The sequence below is a fragment of the Schistocerca piceifrons genome, chromosome 5 (genome assembly GCF_021461385.2).
Source record: "Schistocerca piceifrons isolate TAMUIC-IGC-003096 chromosome 5, iqSchPice1.1, whole genome shotgun sequence".
NCBI classification, from domain to species: domain Eukaryota; kingdom Metazoa; phylum Arthropoda; class Insecta; order Orthoptera; family Acrididae; genus Schistocerca; species Schistocerca piceifrons.
Genome location: NC_060142.1, coordinates 508,193,812 through 508,212,295, shown reverse-complemented (window position 1 = coordinate 508,212,295; position 18,484 = coordinate 508,193,812). Strand labels below are relative to the sequence as shown.

The window sequence follows — 18,484 nt, the reverse complement described above, 5'->3', positions numbered from 1 at the left end:
CATCAACCAAAGAATATTTTCATTCTGTTGCATTTTGCTTGGTAACTGATGCCAAGATCACCTGTGGTACTTAGAGAATTAAAAATTGTGAATAAAATTAGATAACACACAGCGCACAAGATGAATGAGAATCTATTACTTTCTAGATGAGATGAAATATTCTTCTCAGTTTGAATTCACATATTTTTTAGTATAATGCATTGGTGAAATAATTTTTTTTTTTTAATTTTGGTAGCCTCTTGACTCCCACATCACCAAGAGAAGAAGTAAGTACTGAATATATTATACAGTAAATGACATTATGTCTACAGCTTCTAGTCAAATAGGTTTTGCCTTAACAGCTGACTGTGATATGCTTCCAAGCATTGTTGTCAAGATTCATGTTTGCATAGGTAAATAAGTTATTTGTATCTTTGATATTATTTTTGGTGAAAGATGATGACTGTCTTATCTACAGGCATAATGGCTGGATCAAACCGTTCTGGTGATCTAGCAGATGCACAGAAATCAATTCCAGTGGGCACCATATGCGCCATACTCACCACGTCTACAGTGTACCTCTCAGCAGTACTGCTGTTTGCTGGAACTGTTGACAACCTGCTCCTTAGAGACAAGTAATATTCAAATTATAATTTTCCTTTGCATGCACACACACACACACACACACACACACACACAGTAGCGAAATCCTTTTTTCGCCTATGATGCCAGTAGTATGCTATGTCTCAATTAAACTATACTTCACTTTAAAATTCGGTATTTGGTTTGTTAATGTATTTAATTTTCTTATGTTTAAATTCTACTAGACATCTCTTCTTAGTCAACAAATGCCTTTTCTGTAATATTTTGTAAGATATTTTCAGCTTCGTTTTGCTTTAATGCTTACCAGGTGTACCAGTATGAAATGAGCGTGTTTTTTTTTTTTTTTTTTTTTTTTTTTGAAAATGAAACACTAATTTTTAATTGAAAAGTAAAAACATTTTATTCAAAGTACTGACCATTGCTTTCTATACATTTTGACAACCTTTCTGGCAATTTGTGGACACCATGCCAATAGAAATGTTCGTCTTTTCAAGCAAACCAATCAGACACCCAATTTTCGACTTCTTCATAGGAATCGAAGTGTTCCTCAGCCAATGCGTGTCCAACTGATGAAAACAAGTGGTAGTCGGAAGGGGCCAAGTCTGGTGGATGCAGCAGGTGGGGTAGCAGCTCCCAGCCAAGTGTTTTGATTGTATCCTGAACCAGTTTTGCTTTGTGTGCAGGTGCATTGTCGTGTAAAAAAATTACTTTGCCATGTCTTCTGGCCCATTCTGGTCTTTTCTCAATCAATGAATAGTTCATATTGATCATTTGTTGTCTGTAGTGATTAGTATTCACAGCTTCACTGGGTTTTAGAAGCTCATGATTCACCACACCTTTCTGATTCCACCAAACGCAGAGCACTGTCTTCTTACTGAATCGATCTGGTTTTGCAGTCGATGTTGATAGTTGTCCCAGTTTAACCCATGATTTTTCCCATTTAGGATTCTTAAAATAAATCCATTTTTCATTGCCAGTAACAATTCGATGCAAAATTGACTTTCTTTCATGTCCTTGAAGCAAAATTTGACAAATGGTTTTTCGGTTTTCCATCTGTCTTTCATTCAATTAATGTGGCACCACTTTTGGATCTTTCCCATAGCTTTCAAACAGTCGGAAATTGTTTGGTGTGCAACATTTAGCATTGTTGCCATTTGCTTCTTACTTCAAGTATCATCTTCATTGAATATTGCTTGCAATTCTTCAAATTTTTTGGTGATCTTCCACGGTCTTCATTTCTTACATCAAAATCATTACTTCTGAACCATTGAAACCATCTAATGCATGTTGCTTCCAATAGAGCATGATCACCATATGCCTCGACAAGCATTCGATGCGACTCTGCAGCACTTTTCTTCAAATGAAAACAAAAAATTAATGCTTTCTGCAAATCATCACTTTCTGGTACAAAATTCGACATTGTTAACACGATGAAAACATATGATGTTGTTTGTTCCATGACTTGATGTATACTAAATATCTTTGACAGATGTCGTACCAACCAAACAAAAAAAATTAAGGCTCGTTCACAACAAATGTTCCCTATCGATACAAATGTATCTTAACGCTCATTTCATACCAGTACACCTGGTACATGAACTCTTACCAAAGAAACACCACATAGTGTCTCCAGCAAACATGTTTGTTTTAATTACAAACAAAATAGTATTAAAATATAATTTATGTACTGAGATGACTGAATGGCCCAGTGTTCGCTGGGGCAATATACACACTAAAGATGTGTATTGGTGGGTTCAGCAGAACAGGAAGAATGATGATCATTTCTGGCAGCGACTAAGTAATGCTTCAGTGTGTATTACTGTTAAAACAGCACAGCCTAGTACATGCCGAGCTCTGCCCCTACTGGAAATCCTGGTTATTCTCTAGGCTTTGTTGTCGCTGTTAGCAAATAATCTTGGACAAGATACATAACTGAGTAATTTGAGGCAGTGTGGGAGAGGTAGCAAATAACCTTGGACAAGATCATAACTGAGTAATTTGAGGCAGTGTGGGAGTGGTGGTATTGACAGTGACTAGCAGGTTGCAGGTGGTAAAGGAGCAAAAACTTTGGAGGGTTGCTGGAGGAAATGGGTAGTGCCTTTTATGTAGGAGGGTAGGTTACACGTAACCAGCTGAAGCTGTTTTTTGTCCATGAGAGTAGATATTCTTTCTGGTGGAGGGGGCGCACTAACCAGTTGCAGTGGGTCATCCTTGGTGGTTGGGTTTATAACTGTTAGGAAGCTTTTAGAATTTAGAAGTGTAGGGAATGGTGTGGATGAGAAGACAGATTCATGGAAGAGGTTCTGGGATGAGCCTAAGTATTTGAGGAGGAACTAAAACTCCTGCTGGATTTCTAGAATGGGTCACTGTGGAAGGGTTTGTAGGTAGATATATCTTACAGCTGATGCAGTCGCTCTGCCAAGTAATCCTCATGGTTCGTAGCCACAGTGGTGAAGCCTTAGTCGACAGGTAGGCTTATAAGTTCAGGATCAGTTTTTAGGTGGTGTATTGTAGTTCTTTCTGCAGATGTAAGGTTGGTTTCCACATTACGTGATTTGGGGAATGATGGTCAGGCAAGGTTCAAGGTTAGGAAATTCTGGAAAGTTAACATCAATTTATTTGCGGGCAGTGGGGGTGAATGACAGTTGGATGGAGGAGTAAGCTGAGACAAGCAAGATTCAGTATTGGTTTTGGATTGAGCCTCATTGGCAGGCTTGGATGGGGGGAAATGTTTTGGTATGTGGATCAAGACTAAGAGAGAAAGGCTGTAACAAGTCCATAGTGATTGAGTTTCAGAGTGGAGCAAAAGATAAGACCTTCAGACAAGATTGATACTTGGAGGACAGGTTCATGACTGTGTTTTGAGTAAGTTATGGATTGTGTATGGTGAGTGAGAGGTTGTGTTAAATGCACCAGGTCTGCAAGGCATGGTTTGGTGGCTATGAGGGAGCTGTGGGTCAACCACCCAGGATGATCCATTGTGGCTGGTAAAAGACACCATCCATTTCCTCCACTGACTCTCCACAGTTCTCACACCTTTACCACTTGGCACCCAGGTAGTCACTATTGATGCAACCTCCACTATACTACCATTCATAATGCGCCTGACCTTACTGCTATTGAACACTACCTTTCCAAGTGCTTGACTGATTTCAAAATTACAGCCTCTTTCCTGGTCCCCATGACCAACTGTATCCTCACCCACACACATTTCTCCTTTGAAGTCCTCACCTATAAACAGAACTGTGTCACAGAAAGGGGCACCCACATGACACCAACCTATTCCTAGAGAAATTCTTCCTAACCACCCAGAATCTCAAAGCCCTCTCTGGATTTCAGATTCACTGATGACATCTTGATTCCTCCAGAACCTCAATGACTTCTCCCCCATTTGCTGCACTTCATCGTCCTTAGACCAACAAGCCACCTTCCTTAATGTCAGCCTCCACCTCAAGGATACCTATCAACCACCAGAAATACCTCCATGTTGACAGCTTGACCCTTTTCACACCAAGAATCACCTTCCATACAGCCTAGCCAACTGCGGTCATCTCACCTGTAGTGATGAGGAGTTCCTCTCCAAATATGCCAAAAGCCTCACTGAGGCATTAACAGGCTGAAAGTACCACCCTGCCCTTGTCCAGAAACAGTACTCCCATCCCTTGTCTCACCAACCATCCTGCACAAGCTCACTGTTCTTCCACAAACAAGCACTCCTCTTGTGAGTTAGTACCACCCAGGACTGCAGTAACTGAATCACATTCTCTGCTAGGGTTTCAACTACCTCTCATTCTGCCCTGAAATGAGATATGTCCTCCATATTATCCTCTCCATCCCTCCCACAGTCATATTCTGCCACCTACCCAACTTAGAAAGTGTCTTTGTCTGCCACTACTCCACTTCTGCTCCCAATTCTTTGCCTCATGGCCCATAGCCCTGCAGTAGACTTAGATGCAAGACATGTCCATTATATCCTCCTACTACCACCTACTCCAGTCCTGTCAAAGGCATCTTCTACTCCGTCAAAGACAGAGCCACCTGTGAAAGCTGCCATGTGATCTGCCAACTAAGCTGCAATCACTATGCTGCATTTCATATAGGTATGACAACTAACAAGCTGTCTCTGCATAATTGGCCTCCATCAGACTGTGGGCAAAATACAGCTGGACCACCAAGTTGCTGAACATTCTACTTAATAGATGTGCTTCACTTTAATAATAGCTTCACAGCCTGTCACCAGGATCCTTCCAACCAACACCACCTTTCCTGAATGGTACAGTTGGAAGCTCCATTCAGCATGTAGGGCAAGGAGAGGGACTGGTGGTGGGTAGCTGGTGGCTCTGATGGAGGCCAGTTTGCCACACGCCTGTCCACATTAAACCTGCTAACCACCAACAGTACCTCCATTTCGACAGCTGCCATACATTTCACACCAAAAAATCGCTCCTGCACAGCCTAGCCACCTGCGGACAATGTATCTGCAGTGACAAGAACTGCCTTGCACAGAATGCTGAAGAAGGCCTCACAAAGGCCTTCACTGACAAGTCACACCTTACTTTCCCTCCAGCATAGTCAACAAACAGATTCCCCATGTCATATCCTCACACACCCTCAATTGACCCACCACCCCCAATAATCAGCTATGAAGGAGTGCCCCCTTGCCACCCAATACTAACTGGATAGGAGTGGCTGAACCATATCTTTGCCAGGGGTTCGATTTTCTCTCATACTTACCTGAAATGAGGCACACACTATCAGAGAATCTTCCCACTCCTCCTAAAGTGGTGTTCCATTGGTGATCCAACCTACACAACACCCTAGTCCATGTCTATGCAGCTCCCACTCCCAACCCCTCCCCACAGGGATCATATGTCTGTGGCAGATCGAGGTGCAAGACCTGCCCAATCCACTACCCAGTACCTCCTGCTCTGGTTCTATCACAGGCTTATTCTACTCCATCATAGACTGGGCCACCTGTGAAAGTAGCCATATCATATACCAACTCCACTGCAAACATTTCACAGCCTCTTACGTTGGTATAACTATCAGTCAGCTGTCCACCAGCATGAATGGCCACTGCTAGGCTGTTGTCAAGAACAGAGTTGACCACCTGATGGCACAACATGTAGCTGAACACAACATGCTCAGTTTCAGTGGCTGCTTCACAGCCCGAGCCATCTGGATCCTTCCCTCAAACACCAGCTTCTCTGAACTACACAGATGGGAGTTATCCTTACAACACATGCTTCGCTTCCATAATCATCCTGACCTCAGGAAACTGACTGGCCCTGAACCCTCTGCCCAACATTTTTGCTTCCTTCATTCTGTCACCCCCTCCCAATTCACTTCACCACATTGCCTACATTGTGTGTTTCTTCACATTGGCTGCCATACCTATACCTGCACCCCCCCCCCCCCTCCTCCCCACCCCCCATGCCCGCTCCACCCCAGCGTTCCTAACTGGCCAACTGGCCTCCCTTGAAGCCATTAGCCACCCACCCTTAGTCTCTCTCCCTGCCTCCCTCTCCCTATCCCACCTAAAACTACACCCACCGCATCCAGCTTACCTGCTGCAAAATAACATTGGCATTGTCAGTCTACCAGGTGCCAGGTAAGGACAAAGACATATGTGTACATGTCTGTGAGAGTGTGTGCGTGTGTTTATGTACTCTAGCTCCTCAAAGGATAACTCTGAAAGCTACCAAATTTTCCTTCCTTTTTGTGTGCCTATCAACAACTCATGTCTGCTTCTGAATGAGTGGTCTCCAACAATCCTAAAGTATTTACATTCTACAAAAATTTTCCTACAGCACTGATACTTAAAAATAAGTCATTGTAAAAATGATTGTATCTACTGTTTCACACTATTGCCTTGTATTGTTAAATGTAGGATATCTTGTAAATTATTTATCTTATTTCCTAAAGCATTGTATGAAGTAAGTGCATTACAACAAACAATCAAGTCAGCCAGAACAAGAACAGAAAATTTCATATACAGTAAATTCTTGATTATCCTTAGGTGGATTATCTTCTTTGCAGATTATCTGCAGTTTGTTTTTCTTTAACCTGGGAGTCGTTGCAGATGAGCAATAATCTCATGTTAACGACCAGAGTGTAGTTAACAATGTGCTGCTCGAACACTGCAAGTGCTGGACTGTAATTGTTTGCAAAAGAAAAGCATAAATGTGTTGTATTAATGATACAGTAGAAAGATAAAGCCATGTTGGAATGGTTTCAATAGAAAATATTTGAGGACACACAAGTACCTGTTCCAGTGTGTGTGAAACAGACCCAAAGATTCTTCAAAACCTTGGGAATTGAAGGATATTTTAATGCATTTTCTAGCTGGTTAACAAGTTTTATACAGCATCATGGTATCTGGGAGACTGCAATCCAAGAAAAAAAGTTAAGTGAGAGTAACAAGAAAGTTAAGCCTGATGTAATATGTAAAGATAAAAGGCATGCTGTTTCAAAAGAAAAGAAATGCATAATTTACCTGTCCATTATTTTCACAGAAGTGATCATGGATGGACTGTACAATGTCAGTTATGATTCCATAATTACTTTGTTCCATGAGTACGAGAACCTTTAGTGTTCAAGGGTCTACCTGCAAAGGCTTTATTGTTACTTGACAACGCACGATTGTAGCCAAATGAAAATGTTCTGAAATTGGATAACGGGATGACATTTGTAAAATATTTAACCCCCTAGTGTAACAGCCCAAATACAGCAAATAGATAAGGGCATATTTGCTGATAGGAAGAAAATTTATAGAGGAAGTCTGCTACTAAAGCTTACTGATGAGGGCAACCATCTTCAAACATTTTGGAATCAGTTACCTGTTCTGGGCACAATTTGTAAAGTGTTGAATGCATGGTGTAAGATAAAAATGATTAATCATATCTAAGCCATGGAAAAACATCAATCCTAAAATTGACAAAATCAGTAATCTGGATGATGAAGAAGACTGCTCTTGAGCAATGTTAACTGCTGTTTTGAACAGTACTCCAGGTTATGAAACCAGATGAGTAGGTAAATGATAGTGACTAAAAAGAAAACATTCTTCTAATTCCAGAAACTGTAGTCAGTCGTGTATCAGCACTTATATGGGCTGAATGGTTATTGGACTATCTGGAACAGCCCGAAATTGTTCCTGTTTCTGTTAAATTGGTGACACATAAAATTCATAGCGTGATATCTGAAATACAAGCTACCTCACTGAGACAGAAATCAGTTCAAGACTATTTTGATTCAAAGTAGAGTAATGTGATGTGAAGTTTGATTGTAGTGTATTCTTTGTAAGTACCATATTTTCACATATGCTATGATGTTTAAAGTAGAATTTATTATAAACATTAGTTTAGTTGTAACTCAAAATCTATCCTTTTTTCTAGGTTTGGGCAAAGTATTGGAGGAAAACTTGTAGTGGCAAATATTGCCTGGCCTAATCAGTGGGTCATCTTAATTGGATCATTTCTGTCAACTCTGGGAGCTGGTTTGCAGAGCCTTACAGGTGCACCCAGATTGCTTCAGGTTTGTTGATCATGTTTATTTTGCTGAAATAAACAGCATGAGATTCTGTGTCATTACAGCATCAATGCAACACACATGTAAACATCTATGTGGAACAGGCAATTAAAGGAATAAAAGTTGCGAGTTTTTGGCTGAGTGACATAAGCTATTCCAAAATGTTGCAAGCTAAAAATTCTGATAGAAGTAATTATCAATGTGCTCCAGACTTCTAACAAGCTGTTTTCCCTGCTATACTTACTGTATAGATTATTTCTAAATAGATAACAGTGCTCGTTCCTTAGACCCCTTGTGAGGAAGTCCTCAAGAATGTGGAACAAGTCAGAAGAACAAAAATACTTATATACATCAATTTTTTCAGTATTTTGTGCATACATTTTCAGTTGCCTGCAACTGGTATTTTACTAGTGTCATTTGTGCTGATATACTGACTATGCACTTACATGTCGCTACTGTAATATTTAGGTTACTTGTTCACTTTGTTCATTTTATGTCCATTTCCTTGTTTTATAAATCTAGTGACATGTTTTTATTTATATTTTCTCATTTTTAGATCTGATTACATTTGCAAAGCTAAACATGTTATCAATTTTAATAAAGTAACTTGTGACCAAGACACTGACTTCCATAATCATATACATAATACACATTTACAAAAGAACTGAAATGCTAATGTCAAATGTTCCTCAACAAGACATGATTTATTAACCCCCAAATAAATCATACAAGATACTGTGTATACCTAAGTATAAGACTACCCTGAATATAAGACAACCCTGAATACAACATGACCCCGGCCCCCTTTTTCATAGAGGTTCTGTAAGAAACTTTTATTTTTAATGTATTCTGATTAAGCAAACTTACAAAACCTATTCTGAACTTGTGAAATTCATTGATTGTCTGCATTTTGATAATACAAGGAGAAACAAAATAAACAAAAAAAATTTTTGCATTAATTTTTGTCTTCGCTTCCTTCTTTGCTTACTGCCTGTCAGTTATCTGTGTTATTACTATTTTTTATCATCATCATCATTGTCATTGTAGCTGCTGTCATGTGGGATGACAGTTTTATCTAACCATTGAGGACCAGAAAAGAGGCAATATGCGAGGGTGGTTTGAAAAGTTCTCGGAATCACCACAGGAGGTCAGAGCTAGCGCAACGAGTTGTCCATATGATGTTCATTGGACTCTTGCCAGTAAACACATGCCACGTCAATGCTGTTAAAATAGGGCTCTGACAGTGATGTGGCTTTGTTGTTGCTCCTGCATAGTGATTTGCGAAGATGGAAAAAAATCGAGATTCAAGCAGTGATTAAGGCTTCGTAAAGAAAGGTATGAAAGCAAAGGACATTCATGCCAAATTCCAGAATACACTGGGGGCTCTGCTCCTTCATATTCAACTGTTGCCAAGTGGACAAATGAATGTAAATTTGGTCAGGAGAGCTTAGATGATGATTGGCGCAGTGGTCAACCAAGATGTGTCACTACTCCAGAAATCATTGCAAATGTGCACAAAATGGTAATGGAGGATCGCCGATTGAAAGTGCGTGAAATTGCTCATGCTTGCCAGACGTCATCTGAAATGGTATATCACATTTTAACTGAAGAATTAGAAATGAAAAAATTGTCTGTAAGATGGGTGCTGTGACTCTTGACATTGGATCAAAAATTCATGAGAATGGACATATCGGAAGAATGTTTAGCCCATTTTAGGAGAAACAAACAAGATTTTTTGTGCCAGTTTGTGACCATAGGTGAAACTGGGGTGCACTACTGTACCTCAGAGACAAAACAACAGTGAAAGCAGTGGAAATTTGCTGATTCTCTGCCACCAAAGAAAGCAAAGACAATTCCTTCGGTATGAAAGGTCATGGAATCATTGTTCTGGGATGCGAAGGGATTTCTGTTTGTAGATTATCTCCCCACTGGCAAAACAATTACTGGAGAATACTATGCTAACCTCTTGGACAAATTGCAACAAAAGATATGCGAAAAAAGGCCAGGTTTAGCAAGGAAGAAAGCCATCTTCCATCAAGACAATGTGCGACCGCACACATGTGCCATCGCCATGGCAAAATTACACGAACTAAGGTATGAATTGTTGCCACATCCACCTTATTCACCTGATATGGCTCCATTAGATGTCCATCTCTTCCCAAAACTGAAACTTTTTCTTGGTGGATGAAGATATTGCAGGCCTGGAGGAAACTTATTTTCGAGATGGGATCAAGGCACTGGAACATCATTGGACCAAGTGCATTAATCTACAAGAAGACTACACTAAAAAATATTTTAAAAAATCAGTGATGTAAGTACTTTTTTTCTATTCCATTCTGAGAACTTTTCAAACTACCCTCGTATTTCTGTAAAGGGACAGCAATGAGATTTATGATCTTGGTTGTCAAATATTTATCTGTTTTCGTCCTAGTATGACCTGATTTCCAAGTTTCTGGTCATGGTGAGACCTGAAGACACTGCCATTTTTCTGAACATACAGCAGATTTTGCTTCTGTAGTGACACGAGAATGTGACAATATTTTACTTCATTTCATAATTCTAAACCCTGGCCTCATTGGCAGTGTAGAACCAGCAGCTGATACACCACCTTTTGTTCCCATCATACCGTCACAGCAAGCGTCAACACCATTGCTATATGAAACATGTAAGTATGCCACTGGCACCTATCGAGACTGTTACTGTCTTCTGCAGAAAAAGCTCTTTGATGCAGCATCGTGGAGCTTATCCTCCCAACATCTTTGGCCTGCATGGCATGCTGCAGCAGCAAGTCACTCTTATGTTTGTGGCGGACAAACAACAGTTAGCTGTGGCAGTCCCACACTGATTTAAATTTAAAAAACCAAATCCTTAGGAAGAAAAGAATCAAACAGATTAAGTAATACTCCATTAGAACAAATTACAGTCTAATTAGACATTGCCTGTGATTGCACCACGGCAGGAGTATGAATGCTTGTGTCAGCAGTTTTTTGACATTACACAACCTTTTGAAGTTCTTCAAAGTAAATCTTCACATGAGCTCAGTTGCCAGAGCTTTATCTGTAAATCTAAGACAACCCCTATTTTAATCTGTTACACAATGTAAAAGCTGATGTGAGCAATAGTAGTTATAGTCTGTGAATATAAGACAACCCTGTCTTTTTTGAAGGACAAATTTGGAAAAAAACTTTATCTTATAATCAGGTAAATATGTTAATTGGAAACAAAAACTTCTGGAAGTGGGTACCTCCTGGTACTCCAGAGAGTTGCTGAATGACTCAAGCACTGCAAGTTTGCCTATATGGAAAGTACTGGAACATGAACCACACTCTGTGCATGCCTGCGTCATCAGTTCACTCACAGAAGGCACAATGTATGGTTCAACACAGTACAGAGACTGCAATGCATTATGGAAATTGATATTCCGCATCCAAGCCAAATTTTGATGGCAGGGGAATAAAGAAGTTCTAATAATCATTGTCTAGAAAATAGAAAAGTATCACAAAGACATTGCAAATAAGCCCACTGGAGAACATTAGAATACAACCAAGAGCTGAGACAAGTGAGATTGAGATGGTCCACAGCAGTCCTTAAATCTATGACTGACCTGGCACTGGCTGATGTATCAGTCTGTGTCATACTTAGCAACCTTATGGATGTATGCATAATTATATAGACTGATACATTGTTGTGTCCCCCCATTGAATCAGCACAGTGTTCTTGAATTATCTTGACCAGTAGGATGTGGCTCCTGATGTTGCTGTTGGTCGAGGAGCCACTACTGTGTTGGCACTGGAGATGCAGGAAGTAACAGTGGGTCAGATTCACAGCTTGCTGCTGGTCCCTGAGTGGGCTGTGGGTCTGTATCAGTCCTGCCATGGACTGAAGGTCCTGTATGCCCATCCAGGACCAGGCCTATAGCAGAAATGAAGACAGTGGGTGGAGAACTGGGAATACCAGGTGTCCATTGCTTGAGATGTTATCTTTTAGCCAGACTCTTCATCTGTTTTTGCTGATTCTTGGCATGGGCAAAGTGGGCTGCCTCTTCCAGTATGGCAGATCTGGTAGTGGAGCTTGCCCCAAATGACACAAATGGAGCTGGGTCCAATGCTAATAAAGGATGCCTCTATGTGTGGGCACCAGGGCCAGCTAATGCCCTTGCTGGGCAGAGGTGGAGCCATATACACAGCCAGGAGTATGTCTGAAGATGTGTGCCCAGACAGGATGCACGCCTTAAAAGGTGTAGTTTTATCTTCCTGCACCGGTATCGGCTGCAATAAATCTAGCAAGGAATGATGAGGGTGTCCATGCAAAAGTTCCACTGGGCATCGACCTGCACGATATTGCTCACTATGAGGTTAAAAGGGAGATCCAGAACAGAAACAATAGGAGTGGATGTCAAGATTTTTTCCACATTCTCACAAAATGTTCTGCCATGTGATTAGATGCAGTGTGAAACAGAGTTGTGGTAACATGATCAGTTCCATTCCAGTCGCAAAACCACTGAAAACCTGCAGAAGTAAACAGCATACCATATATTTACCATGGATTTGCAGGTCTCCTTCAGTACAAAAAAACAGTTGCAAAGGCATTACTGGTATTTTCTGTCATAGTCTGTTGCAGTTTTATCATGTACGGAAAATGAGAATACACATCCATCAGAATCTATCATGACTCCATGGAATGGGCTCACAAATTTGGCATGTACCTGATTCCACAGCTGGGTAGGCATTGGCTGCAACTAGTAGGTTTAATATGGTGGTGGTTGCTGTGGCTGACAAATATGACATTTTTCAGCTGCTTGTGCAATATCCTCATTTACTTGTTGCCAATACACATACCACTGGGCAAGGTTCTTCATTATGGAAATCTCCCAGTGAGACTGATGCAGGAGTTGCAATATCATATTTACACAAGTTAAAGATGATGTATTTTCCAAAAATCATCAGTCAAAAACCACAAGGTCGGGAAACTGTGAACTAGTCACTACAATAGTTTATTGCTCTGCTTAAAATCTGACAGTGTTGTGATGCACAAGAGGCACAGTATTCAATTCTATCATCCTTTCAACTTTGTTGTGTTTGAACATGATTGCAATAAAGATTCTCATACAGATGTGGATACTGTGAACAAACATGTATGGTGCTTTTTAAGTAAAGGTAATATTAAAAGACGCAAATGTTGTCCTTCAAAAAATATTTCTTGATTCAGAACACAGGTCAATATTTTATTTGGTTACGAGAGACTGTAATGACTTATCAAGTGAGTTGCAAGTGAGAAATTAGATCCCTGTTAGGTTCATAAGTTACAGTACCGGATAAAAATGTTCCCACCTTTTAATCAGCTTTAGAATAAGATGGTGGAATTTGTATGAAGCAAGAAAGAAAATTAATGCAGAAAATGTGAAATAAATCACATCAAACTGACTGTAATTGTTATCCGAGAATAAATTATAGTGGCAAGTCCCTTCATGGAGATAGTACCAACAGATGTCACTAGATTGTGGGATGAGTGAATGTGTGAGAACTGGACTGAATCATGATTGCAATCTTTTATTTAACTGTTAGTTGGCATTTTTACATATGACCTGTGTCACGGAAGATATTGCTGTCTAAGCTCCACAGTTGCCTAAGCACAGCACTATGGAAAAGTTGGAGGGAGAACAATGATACCAGCTTGGCAGAGATCTAGGATGAGTGTGCGAAAGCGAGTGGTGAGCAGGAAGCATATTTCATCATGCTGCCAACCACAGGAATCTATACTGCGTACTTTGGCTTTTTATGAAGGTTTACCACATTTAAACTGCAATTTGCCCGAATCCATTTGAACTGACTTTAAAATTGGACAGATACACAGCAGTAGGATAAATTTCTGCAAGAGACAGATCAAGTCTGTGCTTAACAATTTCTTGTAGCAATGTTGTCAACATGGTGAACACCATGAGGTATGATGGAAATGAAAGGAGGTGTGTTAGCAGCTGGTTCTATGCAGCCAGCAAGAGAAGAGTGGGCCAACGATATGTTTGAAAGCAAGAAACATTGTAACATTCTCACGTCAGCACAGAAGTGATATCAGACATATATTCAGCAAAAAAAACTGCTGTGATCTCAGGTCTCATTGTGACTACAACCTCAGAAATCACAACATATTTGGAGGAAGTATTCAAATATTTGTGACAGCAAAGATATAAATTTCACAGCTGTGCTGTGAGGATGATAGTGATGGTTAAAAACAGTAATGCTACAGACAACAGGCCTCGTAAAAAAATAAGGTACTGAAGATAAAAACCATTTCTTTTCTTTACTTTATTTCTCATTGTATTATCAAAGCTGTACTTGGAGCACTTTGAGGTCATTGCTTCTGCTTAAGAAATACTGCTGACAGCCCATAGATTGCTAGGAAAGGATTCCATTTCTCTGCAGTTGTCTCAGTGGACTGGCTATTGTCTCAGTTTGGCTTAAATCGGGCATAATATGTTACTTTGCCCATAAAAACTGGCAGATCATTTATGTTATTGGTACTGAAATACGAGAAATGGCTGCCACATTGCTTGACATCAGATTAGTGCTTCCCGGTTGAAGGGTGTAGCTTGTATACGTAATAAAAGGCTGAAAGAAGGAGAATTTTGACAGGTTACACTTTAACCTGGCCTTCAAAAGGACTGAAAATACTATATGCAAATTCAGTATGTGCTCCTCTTGAGTTTCTCCGGTAACTGCTATGTCACCTATATAAATGATGCAGTGTGAAATGTTGGTAACAGTTGGTTCTATAAATTTCTTTAAGATTGCTGGTGTGCTAGCAGTATCCAATAACAAACTGACTTTTGAAGACTTATCTAAATGAATTCGAAAAGAAGCTTCCAAAAGATCATTCTTAGTTACTCTCACGCCAGTTTTGAAAATTATTTGTCAGAGGCATGAGTCCAACTGAATGTTTACCATATTTTTAAAGTCCCCACATAGCCAAAATGCTCCAGATTGTTTGTGAACAATGACTGAAGGTGATACCCATCTGCTATAAGGAATCTGGGACAGCATATGTAACTTCTCTAAGTGATCCAATTCTACTTTAACTTTATCCCACAAGGCTAAAGGCATTGGTTGGGCTTCGAAAAATATTGGCATTAGTACCTCCTTCAATGCATTGTGGCTGAGAAAAGTAGAAGCCTCTCCCATACTTGGAGAAAACAATGGAGTATCCACCTGTGCACGTGGGACAGCATTATGAATTATTTGGACCTAATATTAGATAGAAGACCCAAATGCTCTGTATGCATTGAGGCCAAAAATATTTTCCACTGAAGCTTCTGCTGCTATAAAGAAGGGAAGCATTCTGCTTGCTTGCTTGTGTGTTAACGCCAGAACTACGGGACTTGGTATCCAAATTTCATGAAGTTTGCAGCTTAGTTGCTACTGATGTTAAGGGTGGAGACCCCAATTGCAGACATGAGACTGTTTAATAATGGAGACTGAGGCCCCTGACAGAGCAAAGTGGTGTGGTGCCACCCTTGAGCGATGTTGTTTATTTGCATTGGCACACTCAACTGCTGATAGCTTGGTTGGCTCTGACGAAACATCTACTGTATGACCCTCGTGAAAACACTGTAGATAAGACATCATTTTAATGTGGTGACTATGTGTAACATGTAAATAAAAACAATCATGATAACTAAGCAATGTATGAAAATTTCGCTGAGATCCAGTTCAAAAGCTGCAATGGCGGAGCCTTTGACGCCAATCACTCGAACAGGTGCTGCTCCATTTCCATGTGAATTGTATTACATTTGTGCAGTTTCACCATCAAATGGACTAGGTCATGCTGCATTTGCTGACTGAGATGACAGTTTTTAGATATATTATGTGGTAAATACAGTCTGAGCTGCTTGACAGATCTCAAAAACACTGGAAATACACAAAATTTTAGCACAAAATTTTAGCAGAAGAAGGATCTGAATGTCTTAATCCTTGAGTTCACTGTCCAACACTAATCTGATCACCATGTCACATATTAAGAATTCTGTGTATGATTTTACACAAGAACATGTAAACTTACATTTTCTACTCAGGCTCTACAGGTCCAGAATCTATGACACATAACTCTCTGAAGTTGCCACATGATGTTAGAGGAACTCTTTAAGTGAGTTGCCACAACATGCATTTTTGTTGCTGAGGCAGTACAGATGGTTCACACAAAGGGGCCAGTTTCTGTACAAGGTGAAAGAGCTGTGGGTTTGTAGGTAATAAAATAGCTCACTGTCTCTCAAGGGCACTTAGTATTTCTTGCCTGGAAATTAAATGCTAAATGCTTTTGGTACACCTCTCAGTATTCTTGAGCCTCATTAAATGGCTGGAGAGCTGGAATTTCTAGAAGACATTGTAGACATGCCTCATCTGACATCTTCTGTTTGAATTTGTGCTGTTTATTGAGCCTTTGTTTTCCAAAGCTTGAAAAACTGATTGTCCATCATAGTTGTAACACTCTGCCTGATATGTCCTATTTTGGCTTGTGGTGAACTGTACTTCCAAACTATCTGTGACACCACTGTTGTAAGTCTTCTTCTTCAACAACATAGGTTTTATTGAACCCCAACTAAATCATAGAATACCGGTATAGATCGTAACTCTTCGTGAGCTAAACAGGAGCAATGATTTCTGCAGGTGGATACCTCTTGGCCACTAAAAAACTCTGGAGACTTACTAAATAAGATAACAATAAAATAACAATAACACTGTGACTATATCTGACTGGGAAACATTTGAATGTGAACCAGAAGCACGGAGACATTCATTCATTCATTTACTTTTATTATACCCTCTACTTCCCTCTTTATGATATATGTATATGGACATACCGAATGAACAAGCACAGAAAAAATTGTAAGATGCATCTTTGGAAAATTGTTTGCAGGTCCTACACAAATCCATCTACTTTTACTTTCTAAGTAAAACAGTGCATTTAGATTTTTCTTATAAAATATATAATGTCATTGATAAACTTTGTAAACTGCTGAACACTTAGCACTGAAACAAAACAATTTATTGGGCCAAGTCAGTGAGATGAGCAATCAGTGCTGCTAGTTAGGGAAACTGTATTGACTATCATATGATAACTGTTCCCTAAGAGAGTGCATTAAGTAACAAATCCCATCCAGGGCTTGACTTGAATGGTGAACTGTAGAGGAGGAGCATGTTGCTGACATAGTTGTGTAATAATTGATTCAAGAAGTACTTATTGAATGAAGAAAACTGTTGCATGCCTTCTTCCTCAGCAACACATTTTATTAAATGCCAGTTAAGTATAAACAGTTTTGAGAAAATAATAGACTCTTTTTGAACCAAAAAAAGCAACGTCTTCTATCGGTGAATACCCCAGGCTAATTAAAGCACCCTTACTTAATAACTCAAACATTAGTGTCGGAGAACACCATAACTTTGTCAGCATGGGAGCATTGTAATATGAACCACTCTCTCATTGCATGCACACGCTGATTGTGCTCTCACGTTAGGCACAAAATGCACTAGAGCAAAGAATGGAGAGTGAACTGTATTAGGAAAAATATATCATGTTCAAGCCAAACGTTGACAGTTGTGAATAACAGGGTCCAGGAAATAGCCAAGTGTAATGAGGTCATCATAAATAAGTCCACTGCAGAACATGTAGTGCACATCAGTGAGTTGAGAGGGACTAAAATAGTACTTAAATCAGTTGCTGTTGGTTACCCCCATGTCCTGGTGCCAGCAGATGATTCACTCTGCACTGCATCTAATGAGTCTACCCGATGTATGTGTGATTATATCAATCAATCCATTAATGCATCTGGTAGAATTACCAGACCTTGCACATATCCTAGGTATGATAGTCCTGAGGGATCTACATCTACATCTAAGGATCTACATCTACATCTATATGGATACTCTGCAAATCACATTTAAGAGCCTGGCAGAGGGTTCATCAAACCACCATCACAATTCTCTATTATTTCAATCTCGTATAGCACACGGAAAGAACGAACACCTATATCTTTACGTACAAGCTCTGATTTCCCTTATTTTATCATGGTGATTGTTTTCTCCATATGTAGGTCGGTGTCGACAAAATATTTTTATATTCGGAGGAGACAGTTGGTGATTGTAATTTTGTGAGAAGATTCCATCACAGTGAAAAATGCCTTTCTTTCAATGATGTCCAGCCCAAATCTTGTATCATTTCACTGACACACACTCCCAGATTTCGCAATAATACAAAATGTGCTGCCCTTCTTTGAAAGTCATAATATTTGTACATTGCTACATTTAGATATTAAATTAAAAAGTTTGCCATAAATGTTACAAATATACATACTTCAACGCCTAATTTGATTCTAAGATCATTGCAG

The 18,484-nt window shown here is 39.8% G+C and overlaps 1 protein-coding gene across 1 annotated transcript in view; it reads left to right on the top strand.

Moving 5' to 3' along the window:
* Positions 1-18,484, top strand: part of LOC124798500 (solute carrier family 12 member 6) — a 427,524-nt gene that overhangs the window by 278,458 nt on the left and 130,582 nt on the right. The window contains exons 9-10 of the mRNA XM_047261938.1: positions 458-614; positions 7,977-8,115. Of these exons, the coding sequence (XP_047117894.1) occupies positions 458-614; positions 7,977-8,115 (296 nt within the window). The remainder of the gene's footprint in view (positions 1-457; positions 615-7,976; positions 8,116-18,484) is intronic.